The 26,963-nt window shown below is 36.7% G+C and overlaps 1 protein-coding gene across 6 annotated transcripts in view; it reads right to left on the reverse strand.

Annotated features, from left to right (window-relative positions):
* The window catches only part of LOC117334782 (death-associated protein kinase 1-like), a 138,300-nt gene that overhangs the window by 31,539 nt on the left and 79,798 nt on the right, over nt 1-26,963 (reverse strand). The window contains exons 1-2 of one of the 6 annotated variants that reach the window (XM_033894584.1): nt 7,901-10,775; nt 4,541-7,517 (exon numbers count right to left, since the gene is read on the reverse strand). The exons of 4 other annotated variants lie outside the window; for them this stretch is intronic. In XM_033894584.1, the coding sequence (XP_033750475.1) occupies nt 4,541-5,416 (876 nt within the window). In that variant the 5' untranslated portion in view covers nt 5,417-7,517; nt 7,901-10,775. Of the gene's footprint in view, nt 1-4,540; nt 10,776-26,963 lie in introns of those variants that run through there. One more of the 6 variants, XM_033894583.1, reaches the window with a different exon arrangement.

Raw genomic sequence — 26,963 nt, forward strand, 5'->3', positions numbered from 1 at the left:
CGTCATGGTTACATACAGATATTTAATGTAAAATTAACACTTGTGTTATATATTATTAGTTGGTTCCACTGTAATATTCAGGTTAAGGAAGGTCCTGATGAATATTAATTACAGAATACTCTGTGTATCGGTGTGTTCTTTAATCGGGTTCGTACCAGTTGTACCAAATAGGTACAATATTGTATAATGGAACGCAATTGAATCTCAAGTAAGTTTCCAAGATGGTGACTATTTACTATTTGCTCGTTTCAAACAAAAAACCCCAAATTATTTTCATGTTTTTTGGCAGATATAAAATCAATATCTGAAAAGTTCCATCAAAAACATTGACATAAATAATTTATAAGATTTCATCAGAAATGAAGAGTTCCGATCTTGTTTTTAACAAAAAGTACATTTGCGTGACATATGAAGAATCACAGTTCCACCATCTTGGATCCATATGGTACAATTGAGAACGGTTTGTTTCTGATGGTACAGCGTGTTCCATTGCGGGTACAGTAGATTCATACCAGTACAACTGGTACGAACCTGATAAAGGAACGCACGGTATGTGAACTGATGTGATGAAAACATCCAACGACTTTCATTCATGTATCTTACAACCCTTACCATGAATGAATCATCTGAAACATACAATACACTTGAAACAGACCTTCCCACTCTAGTAAGCATCTTGTTGAAAAATTGTACTAGTCACGATTTCTATACAATAAATAAGTTGTACTCTTCAAAAACGTGAATAAAAATATAAATAATATCATAACTCTACTCTGTATTGATGTAGCATTAATCAGAATAAGGCATTCTATAGAGAAGGAAGGCTACAGTGCTTAATTCACAACAGTTACCATAACGCCATTATCAGAGTAAATAATTCTAAATATCTTAGAACCCAGATCAAAATAGCTAGAACTTAATACCTATTACTTAATAGGCCAATGAAGCTGTAGAATTTACGGAGATAATGATCCATCAACAAGAAAGTAAGAATTGGAGTAGACAGGTATTGAGGGGCACTCTATACTGGTGTAGACAGTACTTATCCTGTGTATCTTTATCATGTAAACAGGCAAAACAACTTTCAGGAATCAGGATATTGGAGCAAAACCCTTCAGGAGCTTTAGACTTCACTACCATTTGAAAGCACAAGACTGGAATTTCCCTTTTCAACATCCCATCATATACTAGTGGAAAAAAAGAAATTTGTTTTCGATAGCTATATATTATTCTTTGATGATGTGTTCATGGTGTGTGGTTCTTGATTACTTCATCATTACTGAATACATTTTGTTGATTTCTGTTGTCCTAATTACACAGACGGTGTATGTGTGAATACCGTTAAAACAAGGGTACCCTATGCCTTTTCCTGATCCAAATCAGTAGCGTGTGTGCCAACCCCTGGCATCAGTCACTGCTCTTACTCTCCTTAACATTGACCCCATCAAGGTGTTTATTGCCCTTTGAGGGATATTATTCCACTCCTGAATAAGGGCCTGCCTGAGTTGAGCAGCAAATGCTCGATTGGGGACATATCTGGACTGTATTGGCCATTCAAAAAATGGAACGTTGTTTTGAGCCAGAAAGTTAAACCCTAGCAACATAGGGCCTCATGTTGTCCTGCTGCAACGTAAGGTTACATTTGTGAATAAGAGGCAGAATGTGTGTTCTCTGATCCTGATATCTTACTGCTGTAAGATTAACATGGATAACCATGAGAGGTGTGTTTATGCCTTGAGATATCCCTGCCCATACCATAAACAGACTCTCCCCCGAATCTGTTACTTTTCGTTATGCAAACGTCAGAATGTCGTTCACCACCACATCGATAGACATGTCGTTGTCCATCTGAACTGTAAAGTGAGACTCAACAATGAACGACAGGCGTATGGGCCAAACGAAACCGATTAGGTGGATGTGTAACCAGCCACTGTATTTGACGTTGGCATCGCCTGTGTAGAATGAAATGAAACTCCTGCAACTGATTCCTAACTGTTCTTGGATAGTTACTGGTCAATCGCTTCGAAATGCAATGTTGTGTAACTGATCTGTACTGTTCCAATGTTTGATTTGTAATGATTTACCTGCAAATAAATGAGCTAGCTAGGTAGCTTGGTGTGAAATTTAACTGAATTTAGACCACATATCTAAAAGTTATATTAGAAATACCAGACTTGTGTTTCTTTTTTCCGCTAGTTATATAAGACATGATTTTTTTATTTTTTTTTTTATAAAGCAAAGGACTGCGGAAGACATGTAAGTGAACAGCGGGCTTAATTGTAAAAGTAGTAGAACTTCCTTCTAGGCCTTAACAGAGATGCTAGGGACCAAAAGTGTGGATATCAAGGAAGGGACTTGGAGGGAAAATCAAAATGGGATCCAACGAATAGTACAATACCTATGATATTTGTAAGAAAACGGCAGTATATTGTAGGTAAATGTAGTGGCTTTCCAACAGATACACTAGCCTCCCTGAGTGTCATAGTAATTACTGTGTCTGGCTCAACCCCAGGCTTTTACTACCAATTAGTGATCAGCTCACACTACTTACTCTACTAACTGGCCAACATGTCAGGCCGCAGATCACCAAAACAACATTCAGTTATAAAACTTGCAACATTTTGAAATCATTAAATGAAAACTTAGAGAATTGCAGAGCATTTGGTCCTCCTCCACTGATCGAGCCAGGGGAGGAACACTTCGGGCTAGGAATGATATCCACATAAGATGTCTGAAACTTGGAACGATTGGAAGCAATTTGGAAGCTTTCATGCCCATTCCATGTGTTTATTTACTTTGTTTACGGAAATTCTAAGCATTCCTATCAAGCAGACCCTTTCCACAACAAACGTTATAATGTAGCGTTACATGAAGATGGCGGAACTGAACTAACGCCCTTCTATTGGGCTGTTCCTTCTAATTACTTCAACAAAATGTACTAAATTATCCCACAAAAATCAACAAACTTCTTCCTTTGTTTTCAGTCTCTCTGACAGATTTACACTCCAAAGTGAAAATATTGTTATTATCATGTCTGTACCTCTAACACCGAACAACGATACTGTTTCTTGTTACGGAACGATAAATCATTTTCATTACGCCATTTACAGTCTTTTTTATTATGTGTTTTCTTTGAGTCAGAAATGGAAATAACACTTATTGTAGAATGGGATCTAGAACATTGTTACTGATAAATGTTTGATACACATTCTTGTGATGAAGGTGTCAAGGAACTTTCTGTCAACACCTACAAGGTCAATATCTCATTGGCCAATTAACAGGGGATGGTCAACACTTGGTCAATATGTCAGCAATACTTATCAGCTACAAGTACTAATTATCTCTCAAGCAGAGCGATCTGTGTCTATAACCTCTTCTGACAACACATCAATTCATATCACCCACAAAATAATACAAATGTGTCTACATGTGTAAAACGTTTTTCCATCTATAATACCAATACAAATACATTTGTTACCTTTAACTTATTTTTACCAAGGGGTGATATGCATAATTTTATCATATAAAACACCTTCTCACTATATGAACAACTTTGTGTGGTGGGGGAGGAGTGGAGAGGTTGGAGGGTGCAGTTTTGATGATTTAAGGGAGAATAGCAAATGGAATCTTTCTACTTCAACACGTGCCTTACTCTCAGCCTCATAAGGATATAGCTAATCAGAAGGCAATTAGTGTTCTATCTCCTTATATGGTCCCCAATCAGTTACAATACATTGGATGATGTGACCTCATCACAGTGTGACTTAGGGTACTGACACACTGTCACCAGTAATTACATCAGCACATCTATACAGATAAACTGTCATCCAAAATAACCTTTACTAATTTACAGACAAAAAATGCATTTTAAAGATTTTGAACCAACTTGGGTCCCCTTGATCCTTGAATAGCTTGGTATTTTTGGAAGAATTTATAATTGTCACTCAAATTACTTAAGCATCATGAATGAAGAAATTGTCCCACTTTTCTAACTGCTCATTATACACGAACAAGACAAATTAATGTGTCAAGGAACATTTGGAGGGCAGTGACAACACATTGTCAGGAAATATGACTGGTATCAACATCTCATCACATGTACAATGTTTTATTAGAAAATTATGAGTTATGTATCCAATCAACATCAGGGCTCATATTGTGGAAATCTGTAGCAAACAATTATGCATAATTTGATACAAAAAAAAAAAAAAATTATTGTCCCTTTCATCAAAAATAATTTTTAAGATTAGAAATTTCGGAAATGTTTTCATTTCTGCCCCTTCAAAATTAAAAAAAAAAGATAAATCTACTTGAACATTTTAGGGTGGTGTTAATGGAAGCCTTGCAGAGTTAGTTACTAGTTTTACCACCTACATGACTCTGCCTCACCGAATCTTACCAAGAATTGTTATATGTAAATTCCATTCCTAAGGTTATGCAAAACGTGAAGCTTGTGGTTCATTTTATTATCAAGTAAGAAACCTAACAAACTAAATGTACTCAATAATATGATGTGTTACAGTTAAGTAACGATAATTACCTCAAACACGTTAGATATGGTGAAATCTTCAGTGGATACACACGAGTCACCGTCTCCATGGTAACCCTCCCGAGATCTTTGGTCACCTAGGAAACCATCAACAGAGTTACCATCACTTTGATAGCTTTCATCGTCTATATCTAGCTGGTCACCATGGAAACTAGTATCCATCTCCTGTTGGTTGCCATGAATATTAGAATCCATCTCTTTTTGGTTACCAGGACAACCATTATTTGTCTCTAACTGATTACTAGGGAAACCATTATTTGTTTCTAACCGAAAGTTAACATCAGGTTTAGCCTGACCTAGTTCTGATTGGTCATCATTCTCCCTGTCACTATCTAGTTGTTGTGGTTGAGTACTAGAGCTTTTAAATACAACCTTGGTGAAGTCCTTGATAGGCGAATCTGTAATTTCCCACCTCTGGTTACTACAGAAACACTTCTCTTTGCAATCACTATTCTCATGACAACAATCGCCATGGTTATAAAAGCCACCATCGCTATAGTTACGGTGGTCACTACTGGCATGGTTCTCTACAGTACATGTAGAATCACCACCATCCGCATCACATTCACAATGACCATCTTCCAAACACACAGAATCACAGCAACTGTCATCGAGGTAATTAGAATCAAGGTTCGTGTTCCCAGAGAAACGTTTTAAAAGACTATTTCCATCTTGTATATCATCACACAAGTGACTGTCATCTTCCTCCTGAAGGTAACATATATTTCTATCAGAAACTAAGTTGTCGTTACCATGGTAACGGTCCAAGCCAGTACTGCCCTCACCTGGTACGTCATCATTTTTACAGGTTTTACCATCATCCTCATTAATGTCAGAAGCCATTTCGAAAGAATTTAAAATTTTCATTTCCAGAAGAAAATCTTTTTCGTGAGCTATAAGTTGTGAAATATCTTGTACTGTGTGTGTGTGCTAACGAGTAAGTGATACTTGATGGTGTTACACTTGATTTCATGTATCATTAAGAGTTTCAGTTAGTCAGTGTCACACGCTCCACATCCTAAGTACACTCCTGTATACACTATGATAGCTCTATGTATTTACACCACAGGTAAGTCTTCTCACATCACACAGGTATAATATCCCTATCATCTGCCTTATTTATCACAAGGAGTCTGCCAAATACTCTCAGCTGAAGTAATCCTCTCAGGAGCAGTTTGAATGTAGAGTGTGACTCCATTCATCACCTTTGAGTATATACAGTAATCCTACAGTCCAATGCTGTAGTTCCACACACGCTGCCTCAGGGCCGCGGTACCAGCCCCCGTAGACAATCCACACAGTTCAGGTGCAATATAAAAGCATTTTTTTCTGCTCGTAAAAATACCACAAGCAGCCAACCTAAGATCATTCATGAAGAGTTAAGGCCAGAACGAAATGGCTAACATGTAATAAATTATCCATCTGGTAGAATTTCCACAAACAATTGATTTCTGTTCACATGTTCACAATGGTAATATAGATGAGCTTTTTACCTGCCGACAGCTGTTGAAACTCCAGCCTAGATCTGTAGCAGTGTGTTGATAGTTTTTTATTTATGTATGCCTGATGCAAAACAACATGTCAACAGTGAATTAAGTTATATATAAATCCAATTCAACAAGCATACTGCAGTTTCTTTTTCCAAAGGAGAAATAGAAGAAATTAATTTGGAATTTTTAATTAACAAATCCATCCAAGATAGGGCATTATGGATCCAATCACATTAATATCTCGATCCCGGTGAATAAAAATGATGAATCACATGTAGAGAGTGAGTTGGTTCATATCAGGTGTTGTGGACAATCAACACAGTATCACACATATGTACACTAATACTCTATATAACATTGACACACAACAAGTTGGTAATTTGTTTTACTGTTTATAACAGGTCAGCTTCACCTATTTACGTGTTAATAACACCATGTCCAGTTTGTACAGAGATAATTAAACTGAAATAACATTGTACCATCCCACACTCCTCCAATTTAGTACCAAGATTAACTTGTAATTCCTTTTCCGATGTAAAATGTCCCAAACACAAGTGAGAAGCCTTATTATATTCCTTTATAATTCATACAAGGCAGATGTTTTTCCATTTAAAGTCATCAAATGGGTAAAAGTTTACATCAGAACTGGTTACTGAAGTATCAGCTCTCGTGGTTTTTTGGTATGTCGGTCGTAGGTGTATTTTTCAGAATCTAAATAGTTGAGGTCTGTGGATTTACCTCTAAGTCTAGTGTCAACATTTGTAAAGCGCGGGATGTCTACCACTGGAAAACAAACATTAATGTCTTAGTCGTGAACACTAAGTTGTTAGGAGTACCTTAAAGTTTTGTTTGACCAGATTGTAAACAATGAGGATTTTAACCACTCCGAGAGGTGGACACTGATCTTTGACGACAATTTTATCCAACGCTGTGTAGTAGTGGACAATCTTATGAGATACGTTAAGCCGTAAATCCCACAGAATCACATGTATATCAATCGTGATTAACAGTTACCGATAATAGACCTGAGTATGGAACATTCCCTCAGCAGCTTCATGAATAATGGTCCATGACACCAATACACTGACAACACATATCCTGGTGTGGAGGTGGCACTCGTACACATGTAAACTAATTACTGACTTTATAATGCTGACTAGATCCAAAGTGTAGCAGAGACACTTCTGATGTCCCAGTGGTATAAAGTTGACAAGATCAGGGTAGTCCCTCCCAAAGTGTTGTCCCCCTAGGAACACTAGACAATGGTGGTGGTTGTCTCCAAGGTGTGCGGTCCTGGCCTTTATTTACAATATTGTCAACAGCACATTTAGTTTCCCAATAGGTCAATACAGATAAACCATTTTGTAATCCTTCCTTCCTGTTTCGAAGTGTTTTTTTCGGTTCTACCAACAGACCACTGTCATCTGGTCTAGGAAAGTCAACACTGGTTTCCTGTATAGGTCTGATAATAGGACACTCTGTGGAGATTTGACAGATAAGGATTGGACTTAAAGTTCGATATACATAAAATTTACTTATTTTCTGACAGAACTAAAATGAATTATCAGAATGTTGATTTTAATTTCAGATCGTCTTTACACATTTATAATTCAGGTTTCGAACAAGGTATCATAGATAAATATATTTCTGAATAGAAAGCTTTTCATTGACGTACAAATGCCTACTTCACATTTGATGAAGAAAAATTCATGAGGCATTAAATTACGATTTACAATTTGTGCCAAAGTTTACACCAACTAGAGAAATTATTATCTTCAACCAACTTTTTAGGTAAAGTATCGGGTGTCTCCATGATAAAAGGTCGTATATGTCCAGTAATCTAAAAGTTTAAATATCTCACCTACATTGCCCACAGTCAAGACGTCCTGAAGGGAACTTCTCTAGATTCCATTTGAAGATCCTTATCAATTTGTACGAAGCCTATATCAATACAGATCTGAACGGTCACAGCCGATGGAACTAACTCAATATCTTAACCGACATTAGTATCTGGAACACTCAATTTGTTTATAGAAATGCTGAGTTTTACATCACAATTGAAATTATTAAACCCTGAATAAGGAACTTTTGTATCATGATAAGATCAAAGCTAATATGAAACCACGCACTTGATCAATTACATTGCGATATGAGATGTTCGACTCTACACAGAGGTCCTGTTTATATCTACCTGTTAAAGGCGAGTTGTGTACGACTAGTGAGTTTTATACTGGCACAATAACTCCTTTACATCTGCCTAATCAGACAGATATATCACTCAAAATCTATCAAACCAGATATCAAATCCTCGAGTCTGTTACAAGCAGATGTTTTACAGTATAATCCAAAAATAGAAACTGCTTCATCAAGACACTTTCTAAAGAATATATAGTTGTGAACTCGGTGTCCTTATCATGGTTCCTCATTTATTAACGGTACATGTGTCGGTGATCTCACAGTTAATCCTCAGAGATAATACATTATTTTGGGCGTAATCCTCACAAAGTTAATCCCTGAAGCCACACTGATTACAGTTCTCGCTTGTTAATTCCAACAAATGACTAAAAAGTCTGATTAGTAGAGCATGTTGTACCAAGTTAATTGGCCAGATCCAAGGTCAAAGCTGAGGACAGGTGATCGTTCAGTAGTGAGTTGATTTTTCAGTAGGGTGAGCTGATCAGTGACCACTACATCGAACACTGACCAATGATACAATACTCTCCAATAGTGTTACCTGAGCTTCCTGACTGACACCTAGGAACAATGGCTGTTAATCAGACAATACTGGACTGGCAGCAGATGGTCAGTACAGTGTAATGTAACAGGAGTTGTCACATTGATCAAAGACATCATTCTAAAGTCCAAAACAAGCTTGTAAATAATTTCCCCATTACTCTCCATTTTATGTGTGTGTCCCATTGTTGTTATTTAACTATTGCATTCATAGCATACTGTGGTGTCTCCCATAGAGGTTTGATGTGGGTTCTTTATCACAACAATAACCACTGGTCAATAGCTAATCAAGATCTGGAGTGGTCAATGATTCCATGACAATCTCAGCTGGACATTACGGCTAAGTACTGGACATATCCTGTTTGTAAACAGCTGAATACCTGGTAATCACATCTCAGTGTAAAGGTGTGCTGGACTACTACAGACACTAACCCACTCTTCATTTCCTAGTGTAGTACCACTGTAGGCCACATCTGTGTCAATGGTTGATATTGATATTGATGGCTGCAGTCAGTATACAAATCTGTACCAACCCGATGACCACTATCTTGAAGGTATCTAATCGGCATCGATTATATAAATCCACAGAGAAATATTATCATCTTCTCAGCCTGGACAATTACACTCAATGAAATTTTCCTATTGTAGGCACCATGTGACCTAAGTCCATACATCTGTCATCATATGCATCAGTACTCTTCTTAACTAGAAAATGTCATTTTGACATTTACAAAATGTGCATGTCTTTAATACTTTACTACAGCCAGTTTGCCTAAAGGTGCTTATTGAGGTAAAAATAATTATGCACAGGTAAAAATGCACTGCATAAATTATGTATGCCAATTAAAAGCATCTGTCACAAAAAGAAGTCGGCAGTTGTTTTTGTGTTATTAATCCTCGTAGAAATATAAAATTGTCAATATCCAGTTAAATATACAGCTGTTGTAACTATCTAGTAAACACTGTAGGTTTATTAACTGTCAGGGTGGAACCTCTCCAGGTAATGTCTTTGAAGGTCGTGTGTGCATCTGATACTGGCAGCACCTGCCGACAGTAAACTTGACACACTCGTGCACGGTACACAAATATTGATCGAGTGCTGATGTTTACTGATGTTAAATATTAATTGTTTAATTATCTGTACAATCTTATCCCTTTGCTGCCGTGTCTGCTAAATCCTCATTAAATTCAGCATCTTGATGTGTTGTGCTTTGATGATCAAAATCAAGAAAAAAATCTATCAATGTCGTTTGTACAAACTGTTTATTTACAGTCCAGCACTACAAACACACAGCCAGGTAGATGATAGCGGGCATGATCACCCTGACAAGGGATTGTCCTGGGAGTATATACAGTATAACTACACACAATCTACCCACAAATTTTGTCCAGCAAAATCACATAGGTAAACTACACATCGAAAATGTTTTGTCCCGCAAAACGTGCTCTCGAAAGTCACATGGCCGGAGGATTTAATCTGTTAATAAAACAGAAGTCGCGATTCAAAACAGAAAAAAGTAATCCTTAGCACTTTGTTACTGTAGATGACAGCATCTTTCCTGAGGTACAACTGTCTAGTGTCATAGCACTATAACGATCAAAGGGTACATTAATCAAATTTGTACAGCACTTTGTTGTCATATAAATTAAATAATGTGTGACTTGACAGAAAACGAGTCACTGTTTATAGCACTTGAATGTCTTCTTTCTTCGATACATTATGACACTGTGTTGTAGCATTTCTGACCTATTAATACAGCCATAACTCTTCTGTTTACAACATAAAAGGAAAACTTCTATACATTTACCAACAAAAAATCAACAGTCTCCAAGGAAGATCCTTTCATTCTTCCCTCGGGGAAGATACATTGATAGCAATAACCTTTTTATATATCCGTATGGAAATTAATATGGGTCCTCCGTCAAATAATAATAAACACCATGTTTAGCGAAATCCATCAAGTGTAAACATATTGCTTCGTTTCTTCCTTTTCAGATTTTCAGACGTCTGGTTCATCCGAACACTGTCAAATAGACAAGTTTCAATTTACAACCGGTTTTTTGTAGTTTGAGTTAGGGTGACTTTTGTACTTGCACATGCCTCATGATGCAAATTCACATGACCAGCCTAAAATTATATGGCGTAGGGGAACGTCTTGGTAAGGAAGTTTTAATTCATATGCATCAACAGTATCAGGTGTTATGGGGTATATAATAAGCTGTTCTGGTTTCCAACAAGTTAGAAATGATGCATACACAAAATCTACTCTACAACTATAGTGAGACTTCACTCTCTCCTTGTCTGGGTATCTCACAGCGGGTGTTAGTCATTAATGGAAGGCTCTCATATCATGCACATCCTCCAAGATAACCAAAGTCGGGGATGAAAAAAGTTTCACTCTTGGATTTATGCACAAAATACTTCACTTATCAATACAAACTCTGACGTCATTGAAAAAATTATATATCTTTTATCTCAAAAATATCTCTTCCTCAATTCCAAAGTGTCCCACAGCATCAGAGCGAATCTCTCGCTGAGACTAGCTAGCTCATCCTAGTTTTTATCACATCAAATCTACCCAAACCTTCTATTTAATAGTTGTTTTTTTTTACTTGCTTTAACTTTGTTTTCTTATATGGCAACAATTTAATAAACACTTTAGAAAACAGGTTTACTATTGGAACTTTTGTGTTTCTCTATATGATCCTTGTTTCAAGTTAGCCTGTTATTGTATGGAGATACAAGGTTTTCTGATCATCACAATCATGTATCCTGGGCGTTACTCGGCAGCGTGTCCCTGACACATCGTAAGTGTTTTCAATTACTCTCTGACAAAAAGAAACCTTTTACCCTGCCAGACGACTTTACAGGAATTTCTGAGGAATGTATCACCAAGTCTATATGGAGTTCCTGTTGTTCCAGTTACTGTTAAAACTACATACAGGTGTAACAGTGAACAGGAATTATGCTGAGAAAATTGCCTGTATCTTTTTTCTTACTTTTTCTGTTCAGTAGTAGTAAGACCCCTGCAGATATATGCTACAGAAAGACTGGATTTGTTAATGATTATTAGACAAAGCTGCTACAGTGGGCTGGGAACCTCTGTCAGAATCACAAGGTGATCTTCATCTTTCTCTCCAGAGATGAAGAGTTGAGTCAGTGCTAAGTGACAATACTATCAGGATCTTATCTAGTCTAAGTACACAGATCTTTACAGTTCTAAGCCCCTTGTCATGTATGTATATACAAACACTGGGCTTTACGCATCTTCAACAGCAAAAAATATGGAAGAAAAAGTTATCTTCCAATCTTAGATCATCGTTGTGAAATTAGATGTTTATTTTCTTCCTGCCACTATGTACAGATGTTTGACCTCAAGTAGTTTCTGCCTGGGTGGTCATTGTCTAACTTGACAACGCATTCACAACATGAAAACACAAGACATGTTCTTGTTCAAAAACTGAAAAACAGTTGTAAGCATTTGGACAAATGTAATATATAACAGGACTACCAGTAGAAGCAGCTGTTTAAATATCATGTGACACCTGGATCTATTTATGGTATACCGATAACCAATAAGTGGGAATAGATAAATATTGCAATGATCCATGTTTCCCTGAGGTCCTCCAAGGACATACATGAAATAGAGGCTAGCCCTGTCCACAATAAGATGGTACTACAATGACCCTATCTACAGTAAGATGGTACTACAATGACCCCTGTCTACAATAAGATGGTACTACAATGACCCCTGTCTACAATAAGATGGTACTACAATGACCCCTGTCTACAATAAGATGGTACTACAATGACCCCTGTCTACAATAAGATGGTACTACAATGACCCCTGTCTACAATAAGATGGTACTACAATGACCCCTGTCTACAATAAGATGGTACTACAATGACCCTATCCACAGTAAGATGGTACTACAATGACCCTATCTACAGTAAGATGGTACTACAATGACCCCTGTCTACAATAAGATGGTACTACAATGACCCTATCCACAGTAAGATGGTACTACAATGACCCTGTCTTCAGTAAGATGGTACTACAATGACCCTGTCCACAGTAGGATGGTACTACAATGACCCTATCCACAGTAAGATGGTACTACAATGACCCTATCTACAGTAAGATGGTACTACAATGACCCCTGTCTACAGTAAGATGGTACTACAATGACTCTGTCCACAGTAAGATGGTACTACAATGACCCTGTCCACAGTAAGATGGTACTACAATGACCATGTCTACAGTAAGATGGTACTACAATGACCCTGTCCATAGTCAGATGGTACTACAATGACCCTGTCCATAGTAAGATGGTACTACAATGACCCTGTCCACAGTAAGATGGTACTACAATGACCATGTCTACAGTAAGATGGTACTACAATGACCCTGTCCACAGTAAGATGGTACTACAATGACCCTGTCCACAGTAAGATGGTACTACAATGACCATGTCTACAGTAAGATGGTACTACAATGACCCTGTCCATAGTAAGATGGTACTACAATGACCCTGTCCACAGTAAGATGGTACTACAATGACCATGTCTACAGTAAGATGGTACTACAATGACCCTGTCCACAGTAAGATGGTAGTACAATGACCCTGTCTACAGTAAGATGGTACTACAATGACCCTGTCTACAGTAAGATGGTACTACAATGACCCTGTCCACAGTAAGATGGTACTACAATGACCATGTCTACAGTAAGATGGTACTACAATGACCCTGTCCATAGTAAGATGGTACTACAATGACCCTGTCCATAGTAAGATGGTACTACAATGACCCTGTCCATAGTAAGATGGTACTACAATGACCCTGTCCATAGTAAGATGGTACTACAATGACCCTGTCTACAGTAAGATGGTACTATAATGACCCTGTCCACAGTAAGATGGTACTACAATGACCCTGTCTACAGTAAGATGGTACTACAATGACCCTGTCTACAGTAAGACGGTACTACAATGACCCTGTCTACAGTAAGATGGTACTACAATGACCCTGTCTACAGTAAGATGGTACTACAATGACCCTGTCTACAGTAAGACGGTACTACAATTACCCTGTCCACAGTAAGATGGTACTACAATGACCCTGTCTACAGTAAGATTGTACTACAATGACCCTGTCTACAGTAAGATGGTACTACAATGACCCTGTCTACAGTAAGATGGTACTACAATGACCCTGTCTAAATTAAGATGGTACTATAATGACCCTGTCCACAATAAGATGGTACTACAATGACCCTGTCCACAGTAAGATGGTACTACAATGATCCTTATTTCTCTGAGGTCCTCCTAGCCATAGTAAGTCCACACTACAATGCTGAGCCCAAACCTGATCTATTAACATTATTCCTGTGACTGTATCTGGTTTTGAAGTCAGTCTATATCTAACAATAAACCCATATCTGGTAATAAACCCACCCATGTTTATTGTTTTTCAGTGAAAATACTTACAAATGACATGCTTTAAGTCCATCACTTATTTAATGTGTTAATGGGTTGTAGATGGCTTTTTACACTTAATTCCTGTTATGAACAAATGAATGAGTTTTACTTGGATGTCCAGTAGATTATGTCATACATCCCTATATATATTTATAGACACAGGAGTCATGTAGAAAACTCAGCACAAATGTAGACACATGTGATGGGATAATATAATACACTTATTAAGTATAGGTATAGCATGATGAATGGAATGCCCTCAGGACCTATAAGTTGTGATTTTGTTTGCTAGGTTTATCGCCCTGTGAACATCCTGGGTCATTTCGAGGCAGGGTCTTCTTGTAGCAGTTGGTGACTACCTCAATGAATAACATACAGGAGGACTGTTGCATGCCATCCTTTGAACAGCCATGGTCATTTTGAGGCAGGGTCTCCATGTAGTAGTTGGTGACTACCTCACTGAACAACACATGGTAGGCATGTTGCAGGCTATCCAGAGCAATTAAGGGTAAAATGTCCTGCCCAAGGACTGAAACACAACAGTACAGACTCAGGTCCGTTTTTCAGCTTCCTGAGAAACACAAACTGACCTGGGTAGGAACCACACACCACAGATCTTCACCTGAGGCTACATAACTGACTGAGCTATTGTAGTCCCACACTAACTACTGGTGGAGCTTCAATCTGGAGTTCAGTGGACCTGGTTCAAATCCCAATCAGGCCACTCTCCTGTTATAAATGTCTTCAACTTTAACTATTGTCATCAAAATAAGCATAATTCTTATAGAATTTATTATAGACATTCACATTGTGAGTATGTACTGTAAAATTATCAGCCTGATTGTCACAAGTATTTAATTGGCAAACCTTTAATTGATAATCATACAAAATAAACACAGATTGAGGTTGACTCAGTCTACAAATATTCCTCAGACCTGCTAGCTGACTTGCCAGCATGTTTTTTTAACTTAATTGGGACAAATCAGCAGAATGCTTCATCAAATCCATCTGTTAACTTGGATGTTAAAAACATATGGTGTTCTCAGATTAACCCAAGTCAGCTGTCTTGGGATTACAAGTGGAACCGAAGCTGTCATAGATTGTAAAACCCACGCTTTAGTCACACTCTCCCTAACAGATACTCTTCATGTACTCATTTTTGAGCACTGAAAGTTGAAATTAAACTTGAATTTAGCACAATAATGGATAATGGTGTGTTCACCTGCACAGATATTACCATAGAAATAATATACAGCAGCTACAATTAGCTCATCGTAATTTAGTGGAAACTTTCGAGCATGAAAACCTTTTAAATAAGATTACATTGAAATGCATGTGCTCAATGCCAGCCTTACACAATCTATACCTTCAGTAACTCTGATCACCAATCAACTACAACATTTTGTCTATATAATAACTATACTAAACATGAAGATTTCCTCGTCTATATAATAACTATACTAAACATGAAGATTTCCTCGTCTATATAATAACTATACTAAACATGAAGATTTCCTCGTCTATATAATAACTATATATACTAAACATGAAGATTTCCTTGTCTATATAATAACTATACTAAACATGAAGATTTCCTCGTCTATATAATAACTATACTAAACATGAAGATTTCCTCGTCTATATAATAACTATACTAAACGTGAAGATTTCCTCGTCTATATAATAACTATACTAAACGTGAAGATTTCCTCGTCTATATAATAACTATACTAAACATGAAGATTTCCTCGTCTATATAATAACTATACTAAACGTGAAGATTTCCTCGTCTATATAATAACTATACTAAACATGAAGATTTCCTCGTCTATATAATAACTATACTAAACATGAAGATTTCCTCGTCTATATAATAACTATACTAAACATGAAGATTTCCTCGTCTATATAATAACTATACTAAACATGAAGGTTTCCAGTTTACTTCATCCTGAACCATTTGGATGATCTAAACACACATTGTTCAGGATCTTTGATTAATGTCTCACCTATGTATTTTTTCCAACTGTCAAATCCATCTTCATATTTTCGAGATGTGTTCCTTTTCATACAGTAATTGTAAAATTTACCAGGTCCATACCCACAGACATGATTAGGTAGGCAGTTCCTATTTTTGTACCTAGTGTCTAGAGAACAGAACATCTTGTAGAGCATGTCTGATAGGAACGCAGATAACAGACAACATGGCTGTTCATTAATACCAGCTAATTAATCTGGTATCTATTGTTTAATCAAATTACTTAAATTAGGTGGAAAATCTACTACAGACAGTCATAAAGTGTGATCGTTATATAAGAACCACCAGATTTAAACCAACAATCTGTTTACGGTAAACGATCCACGATAATGATGGTCTTTTATTTCAGGGTTTGTTCTTTAGTGGAATTTTAGGATAAACAAATCAATGAAATAGAAGAAAAGTAGATAGATTGATAAATAACAATAATAAATAATTGACAAATAAATGACAGTAGACAGTAAAACCTTTATTCTTTTATGTCTAATTATGCCAGAGGCTAAGCCAAACTTTAAAAAGTTAACTTAAAATGCTATATCAATCTCTATGGTATATCTGTTTTTATTTTACATTTATGCATATTCTATTATAAACATATCTTTTAAAGATTTTATTAACTATCATTATGTAATGTTTTTTTTTTTCAGCATCTATCATTTGATCATCAGCCTCTTCCCAAAAATTTAAACTGATTTTTCGGAGACACCAGTGTACACTGTTAAATGTGAAGCTGTAATTAACATGCAGTGATAATTTTCTGCAGTATCCGAACTTTACACACAAGATAAAAGTTCTACATGACAACAAATGTTAGATCACATTAGTGGTATAACCCTGTTATCAGGCTCTTTAAAACGCAGACGTACATTATACAAAATTACATTCTTTCTCTTAAGTTGTATATTAAATTATATACATGTACAGTACCTTAATTTTCAATTCTATTTTGAGATATGGAAGAGACAGACATAATGCTTGAAGTAATTTTCATCAAAATAGAACAGATTTTTTTCTTACATGTGGAAATCACATTGATTAATATTTACTGGAATAGTTTGACACCTAGCTAGGAAATTTTGTTTCTGTGTGTGAGCTGAAGACTTAATCAGGAACTAGAAACAATCACTGGTAAAATGAAGCTGAGTGACTTTGGAGATATAACATAAGTTATAAATCCGACCAAATTTACTATAAAAAGTTGCTGAAGGTAGGTTCAGTCATATAATGACTTGGTATATAACAATATATGGATAGAGAGTCTATCTATTGAGGTCACCTACTAGCACCTGCCATCACAGAGATCTACCCAGGAGGACAGTACATGGGCCCAATGCCAAACATCTCCATTATTTAATCTGCTTGTCAGAATAATTCTTGGTATCAAAACTAATTCTATTTCTAAAGGATATTTTTTATAAGACATCATCCTAGCTTTAAATGCTGCCAGACTTTATAATATAGAGGAAACTTCCCTCTTACTTAGGGGGTTAGTGAACATCAATACACTCGCTGACCACCCCCTTACTTTGGGGGTTGGTGAACATCAATACACTCGCTGACCACCCCCTTACTTTGGGGGTTAGTGAACATCAATACACTAGCTGACCACCTCCTTACTTTGGGGGTTAGTGAACATCAATACACTCGCTGACCACCCCCTTACTTTGGGGGTTAGTGAACATCAATACACTAGCTGACCACCTCCTTATTTTGGGGGTTAGTTAACATCAATACACTCGCTGACCACCCCCTTACTTTGGGGGGTAGTAAACATCAATACACTCGCTGACCACCCCCTTACTTTGGGGGTTAGTAAACATCAATACACTCGCTGACCACCCCCTTACTTTGGGGGTTAGTAAACATCAATACACTAGCTGACCACCTCCTTATTTTGGGGGTGAGTGGACATCAATACACTCGCTGACCACCCCCTTACTTTGGGGGGTAGTAAACATCAATACACTCGCTGACCACCCCCTTACTTTGGGGGTTAGTAAACATCAATACACTCGCTGACCACCCCCTTACTTTGAGGGTTCGTAAACATCAATACACTAGCTGACCACCTCCTTACTTTGGGGGTTAGTGGACATCAATACACTCGCTGACCACCCCCTTACTTTGGGGGGTAGTAAACATCAATACACTCGCTGACCACCCCCTTACTTTGAGGGTTCGTAAACATCAATACACTAGCTGACCACCCCCTTACTTTGGGGGCTAGTAAACATCAAAACACTTGCTGTCTACATCTGTTTTGATCAGATACGGTGTTGTTCAGTTTACACAGGATTCATTATAATATTTGCTCTAAATCTCAGTCTTTATAATCATGCAGATAGCAATCTTTACATTAACAAATTAACATTATCAAAATTCCATTTCTCTAATTTCCTTATCACTCAACCTATGAACATTTTTACTGCATATCTACGGCTGTTAGTTAGAAGATGGATGCACTATTCAAGGAATAAAACTATCATTTCATTTTAACTGCAACATTCAAACACTTTAAAGTATATATATATATACTTATCATTCATTGAATCCCAGTTATCTAGTTTTGCCAGCCCAGGACAGCTGGAGGGATGTTTCAACAAGTTGTATGGATTTTATACCGCCTGTCACTTAGATGGTAATAGATAGGAAACTGTATTTGATTGGACCTCTATCAAAAAGCTGCGCATTTTTATATCTATTTCAAGATGTGAAACTCTGAAAGTAATGGTGCTTAGAAGTCTCCTGCTCAAACTGATGAAAGATATAGTGGAACTGTGGTACAATAATATCAAGCTGGGGTCCAAAACTCCACAAACATTCATTCACTGAAGTTACTGTAAAGATTGTTTTGTCTTTTTCAAGGAGTTATCTCTTTTGGATTTGAGAATACTTTTGAAAGTTAAAAAAAATGTATATATAAAGAATTTCATATGAAGAAATATTTCCTTTTTGCCTAAAAAAATTGGCAAAACTGCAAAACTGCAAAAAAAATATTTTTTTTTTAGAAAAAGCTGACTTTGAAATCTATGGAGCAATGCTTTACATATGGGGAATGATATCAATATGGTGGTAAAAATACATTCTCTTCACACAAAGTATGCACCAGTAAACCTTTTAAATTGTGAGTAAACATCAGAAGTCATGTGGACACCAGACCGAGAGACACCTCAGGGCCTCCAGTTAAGCTGGAAATCACACCGAATTCTAAATAAATGATAGATGTTTAAAATCGGCCTACCTTATAGTCACCCAAACCAAGGCGTGAAATTTGGGTATTATGTGTCTCATATAGAACATTTATCAAAGTCCTGGTATATCCACGAATTCTAAATCCACACATAAATATTCCAGTCACAGGTTTAATAGAAATTTTATCAAGGAGCTGTAAATATATTCATAAATGTGGTTTACAGCCCTGATCATAATAAACAGAGTCTGACAGGAATTCATAACCAGTGAGATTACAGATTACAGGACCATACATAGACATTGGTATACTATAGCTATATCAATATAACCAAATTTCTATTTATAACAGACTCCATATATATACTTGTGTTCCACTGCATTATATCAGATTTTGTATATAATGTGAATACAACATCTATATTCACAGAAATGGCAGTGTTTAGCAATGAATTTTTCGAATTTTCCAGTTCTGCATTAGATCAGATTTTGTATATAATGCGAATACAATATCTATATTCATAAAAATGGCAGTATTAAGTAATCAATTTTATGAATATTCCATTCTTGAATGAATTAAAAAGTTTTTGCCACTTAAACTTATGAATCATGTGTAGTCTTTATGTGTCCTCAAATACTATGATGATGTCAAAACTAAACAATTTATGAAAAGGTGTTCATGTAAGCACTTTGCTGTACCAAAACTGGACTGGGCCTAATGCCAGGGCCGTGTAACAGCCCTTTTGGTTTGAATGTTGATCAGGATTTCAGGGATCTCAGATTCAAATCCTGAAATGACTTTGGCATTTTTCTTGCTACAGTGATACCAGTGACAATATGCATGTTTTAAAGTAATTCATGTGTGTGTGTTTAGAAAGAGAATATCCAAACCTGGGATGTAAACTATTAAGTCCTGTGGTCTGAGGAGAAACCTTTAAAGGAGTGTAGTAGGAATACCCCTATACCAGCCTGGTGTACACATATCTACCTACCAAGAAGTTGTTGGATCTGATGTACAAATGTGACATCCAACGGCTGTGGAGGCCTTGTTAATGTCAAATAACATAAAAACACCAATCTTCATATAAACCTTTCTTTATTACTCTATCAAATACACTCTATGAAAAAAAATACTCACAAAATAGATTATATAGCTTTTTATATACCAGTACTGAAAAGCATACATTTTATTGTATAAATAAATTCCCCAATAAATATGTCACAAATAAAAACTCTTGTCAAAACAAATATTTGAGCAATTTTTAAAGAAAGTAATTCCTCCATTCTCCATCCTGGAGAAAGTCTCATACACACATGATGTATTTCACATTAATTCAAAATCAATCTTAAAATATTATTTCTCAAGTATTATTCTATAAAGGAATAAAATCTAAAAATAACTGAAATTTCCTATCAATACATAAAATCAGGACTGTTAACTACACTGTATTTGTTGATTAAAAAAAGATCTACTTTTTCATTTTGAAATAAAGATATCTTTGTTGGTGGTTCCTTAACATATACAGATGTCCCCTTTTGTGGTGTCCTCCAACCTATATAGACATCCCCTTTGGTGCCCCCCTAAAATATACATGATATCCCCTTCTGTGTTGCCCCCTTACATATACCAATATTCCCTTTGGTGCCCTCCTAAAATATACCTGATATCCCCTTCTGTGATGCCCCCTAGAATAAATATACAGATATCCACTTTTGTTGGCACCCAAACATTTAAATATATCCTCCTTGGTGGTCCCCACCCATATTCAGATATCCCCTTTGGTGGCCCCAAACCCTTACATTTAGATATCCCCTTTGGTGGCCCTCAACATTACATATCCTTTTTTGTAAAATCTTACATAAATGGGGAAAAAGGAAAAGAAATTGTGATCCAAATTTTGAAAGTTATTATCTGAAGATATATGGTTAAGAAGTACATATTCATGAGCTAATATCAATTTCAGAGACAAAATCTATTTTACCCAAAAAAGTCAACAAAAATAACAACAATATCACAGAGTTGAGACTTACCGGGTATCTTACATGTGATCCTTGATCATATCCTTTTAGTCTTACAAACTTACAGGTTTTTTTTTGGTTTTTTTTTTACAAATACCTGTTTACAGTATAAACTATAAAATCACAAATACAAACTTAACAATGACAAAATTAAACAATAAGACAAAAAACAAGCATTTAAACTTTTTTGAAAAATTATGTCAAGACTTTACACTAACAATATTTAGCATTGAAGAGTAATATTTCACACACCGACATTCGAGTGCTTAAACAACACAATGTTCGTGTAGGGAACAGCTAAAAGAGGGCATGTTTACTCCACCACCTTCTAAATACACAGACTCGAACAATAAGTGCAATTTTGGAGTTTTTATAACAAAATAAATACAAAGATCTGTGATTCATTCCAACAACGGGAATATAAATAGAGCTAGCTCCGGTACGGCAGTGGCTGTTCCTCTCAATCAGTGTCCCAGGAACTACTTCATCTCGAAGCGAGGTGTTACGAAAGAAAATCTATACAGTGTTCCTATCGCTATCCACACCACAAACACCTTATTTGATAAGTTTTTGAGATGTCAAGCATGTCAAGTTTACAGACCAACCAAAAACTAACTATATACCACCAAGCAGCCTGCACCATACTCCAAAAGCTTTTCAGCATATTATCAGCACTTATTCAGCACATATTGAGCATACAATCAGCACGAACTCTGCATCAAACCATTAGTATTTCTCCTTTTCATCAGCAAACCAGTTCTAAATCAATTTAGTTCATGAAGTTGTCACTCAGTATGGTATAGGGTTAATCAGTATTATCTATTAAATCTTTAAAGTGTTGTATCCAGGCTACTCAAGCCAGCCAATTTTGATTTTACTGTTAGGTAATTATCCTCACTAATAGCCATAACTTTTTACCATAATTCCAGTCCAGAAAATCAAATGCCAGATAAATCCTGTACTATTTTTTCTATTATCTGGAACACAATCCCAGGGATGGGCAACATGAAGCTTATAGTCAATGGGCAACTGACTAAGTGTTGATTAAGAGGAAATAATCGAGCATAAAGCTTAGTCAATAGGCAGCTAAGTGTTGATTAAGAGGAACAAATCCAGCATAAAGCAAATATAGCCTGGAGTAACATCACTGTATTTGATTAAGCTTTTTGTGATTAGATAATTTGGTGAAATTTCTTACACTGTGTAGACTCGGGAGGAAGAAATGTTTAACTGATGTCTAACAGATCAACCCACTAAATGTTCAAGAGACATACAAAGTTTTCATCAGTCTGGATAAAGTTCACATTTCATATTTTCATATGCAATCAGAAAAATTCCCTCACCTATCTGTATCTATATATAGCGATGATGTATACATTCTATAACCAGCATTATTTATGAAACTGATCTACAAAAAAATCTAATAATCAAACTGAGGGACACATATCCTGTTTTCATAAAAATAGGATATTGTGGTATGTTTGTATTGGAGATAAAATCACACACAAATAACTCCCACACATGTATTTGGAGGAGTGTGACCACACACATGTATTAGGAGGAGTGTGACCACACACATGTATTAGGAGGAGTGTGACCACACATGTATTTGGAGGAGTGTGACCACACATGTATTTGGAGGAGTGTGACCACACACATGTATTTGGATGAGTGTGAACACACACATGTATCTGGAGGAGTGTGACCACACACATGTATTTGGAGGAGTGTAAACACACACATGTATTTGGATGAGTGTAAACACACACATGTATTTGGATGAGTGTGACCACACACATGTATTTGGAGGAGTGTAAACACACACATGTATTTGGATGAGTGTGACCACACATGTATTTGGAGGAGTGTAAACACACACATGTATTTGGATGAGTGTGACCACACACATGTATTTGGATGAGTGTGACCACACACATGTATTTGGATGAGTGTGACCACACACATGTATTTGGAGGAGTGTGAACACACACATGTATTTGGAGGAGTGTGACAACACATGTATTTGGATGAGTGTGACCACACATGTATCTGGATGAGTGTGAACACACACATGTATTTGGAGGAGTGTGACCACACACATGTATTTGGAGGAGTGTGACCACACACATGTATTTGGAGGAGTGTAAACACACACATGTATTTGGATGAGTGTGACCACACATGTATCTGGAGGAGTGTGAACACACACATGTATTTGGAGGAGTGTGACCACACGCATGTATTTGGATGAGTGTGAACACACACACATGTATTTGGAGGAGTGTGAACACACGCATGTATCTGGATGAGTGTGAACACACACATGTATCTGGATGAGTGTGAACACACATGTATTTGGAGGAATGTGACACACACATGTATTTGAAGGAGTGTGACCACACGCATGTATTTGGAGGAGTGTGACCACACATGTATTTGGAGGAGTGTGACCACACACATGTATTTGGAGGCATGTAAACACATACATGTATTTGGAGGAGTGTGAACACACATGTATCTGGAGGAGTGTGAACACACACATGTATTTGGAGGAGTGTGAACACACATGTATTTGGAGGAGTGTGACCACACACATGTATTTGGAGGAGTGTGACCACGCATGTATTTGGAGGAGTGTGACCACACATGTATTTGGATGAGTGTGACCACACACATGTATTTGGATGAGTGTAAACACACACATGTATTTGGAGGAGTGTGACCACACATATGTATTTGGAGGAGTGTGAACACACACATGTATCTGGAGGAGTGTAAACACACATATGTATCTGGAGGAGTGTAAACACACATATGTATCTGGAGGAGTGTAAACACACATATGTATCTGGAGGGGTGTAAACACACATATGTATCTGGAGGAGTGTGAACACACACACGTGTATTTGGAGGAGTGTAAACACACATATGTATCTGGAGGAGTGTGACAACACATGTATTTGGAGGAGTGTGACCACACACATGTATTTGGAGGAGTGTGACCACACATGTATTTGGAGGAGTGTAAACACACGCATGTATCTGGATGAGTGTGAACACGCACATGTATTTGGAGGAGTGTGACCACACACATGTATTTGGAGGAGTGTGAACACACACATGTATTTGGAGGAGTGTAAACACACACATGTATCTGGATGAGTGTGAACACACACATGTATTTGGAGGAGTGTGACCACACACATGTATCTGGAGGAGTGTGAACACACATGTATTTGGATGAGTGTGAACACACACATGTATTTGGAGGAGTGTGAACACACACATGTATCTGGATGAGTGTGAACACACACATGTATTTGGATGAGTGTGACCACACACATGTATCTGGATGAGTGTGAACACACACATGTATTTGGAGGAGTGTGAACACACACATGTATTTGGAGGAGTGTGACCACACACATGTATCTGTAGGAGTGTGAACACACACATGTATCTGGATGAGTGTGAACAGACATGTATTTGGAGGAGTGTGAATACACACACATGTATCTGGATGAGTGTGAACACACACATGTATTTGGAGGAGTGTGAACACACACATGTATTTGGAGGAGTGTGAATGTTGCTACACACCATGGAGATGGAGATCTGCTTGGAATTGATTTAACAAATCAAATCTATCATTACAATTCTGCAAACAAATGATTGTAATTTTGAAATGAGAAGAGTGATTGGAGGAGACAAATATAGAAAATTGAATGTCCAACTTATCTGATTCAACAGTATTGATTGTAAATTTTCTAGTCATTCAGAAACGAGGCATACAACGAAACCAATGTAAACTAGAACAAGAGGAAATCAGTACTGCTGTTAACTGATGTGTCTTTAAAAGACATACTTCAAGAAGAATCATTACTACTTCTGCATGAGAGAGACAAAGACCTTTCCGCCTGCAAACCTTTAAGACATCATTATCAAGCTGTGATCGATTCTGTCCTGATTAAAGACCAGATTACGTAACATGTGTAAAGGTGGGGTCCCCGATACCGTAAAGGTGTAAAATAGTTCATCTGTCAGGCAAGTGAGAAACGTTATACATCAGACTTGTTAATAGGCGTGCATCACATGCTATCATTAGTCCAAGCCTACACAGACAAGTCAAGGTATTAAAGTTAAACAGACACAGTTTATAAATAAGTTTAAACAAAAAGACACTGACAGCTAAATTCAGACTGAGCAGGGTTAATACAACAGGAATACACAGAGTAGTAATATACAGAGTAAACACAAGATCCAGCATAAGTTTGGAGATCAGTTATTTTCTGGTTTATTGAGTTCCAAGTCGTCCCGAGTTGCATGCTGTACAGTATCCGCTGGTGTGACCTACGGACAGGGGGATTATAGAGATGTGTTAGTCCCTTATCATCATCAGAGTTTAAAGCAGGCTAGGCACTTACATATTGTAATAAAATATCTCTGCTTTAATTTTCTATTCAGAGTATCCAAGCTTTAATACATCTATTACTATTTATCTACATCAATAAACTAGACAAAAGAACTAGTAAAACATCAACGGACTAGGCACAAGAACTAGTAAAACATCAACGGACTAGGCACATGAACTACATCAATGAACTACACCAATGAACTACACCAATAAACTAGACACATGAACTTCAATGAACTAGACACATGAACTACATCAATACACAAAACACATGAATTACATCAATGAACTACATCAATGAACTAGACACATGAACTACATCATTGAACTGCACCAATGAACTACATCAATAAAATAGATAAATGCACTACATCCATAGCCTTCATCAATGAACTAAATAGATGAACTACATCAGTGATCTAGACATATGAACTTTGTCAATGAACCACACCAACAAATGATAACAGTGACATCTGTAATCCTTTCTGATCCACAGAAACCATTATTTTACAACTACTACCATATAATTATCACTGTGGGCCTTACAACAAAAGAAACTATCACAGAACAAGTGTTAATACAAAAACAGCTTCTGTCTCTTCTTTACAAATGGTAAAGCAAGCCCTAAATGACATCTGTTCATATTAATGCACTCATTTCAAGACTAAATGGTTCCAATATTTGAACTCCTTTTCAATAATGATACACAGAAAGTTTCAGGCAATACTTTAGTAACTTATGTCCAGATGTACAGTCGGTGGACATAGCAGTATTCTTAAATTTCCCTGTTGGATTATTTATGATATAACATGAGTTATTCAGCTCAAATTAGTTTCTGTCACACTTCATTCTTTATTCCTACCAAATTATTAAGAAAATAAAATGTTGTTTTTTGCATATGATTTCAAACAAATTTTTAAAATCATGTTGTTTTTTTATGCTAAAACTGTGTAACAATTTGAAATAAAGGAAAGAATATTCCGAATGATAAAATACAAAAGTATAGAAGGATAAATAACAAATAATGTAACATATGTCCATTGACTGTCC

The sequence above is a fragment of the Pecten maximus genome, chromosome 9 (assembly GCF_902652985.1).
Source record: "Pecten maximus chromosome 9, xPecMax1.1, whole genome shotgun sequence".
In the NCBI taxonomy this organism is placed as follows: Eukaryota; Metazoa; Mollusca; class Bivalvia; order Pectinida; family Pectinidae; genus Pecten; species Pecten maximus.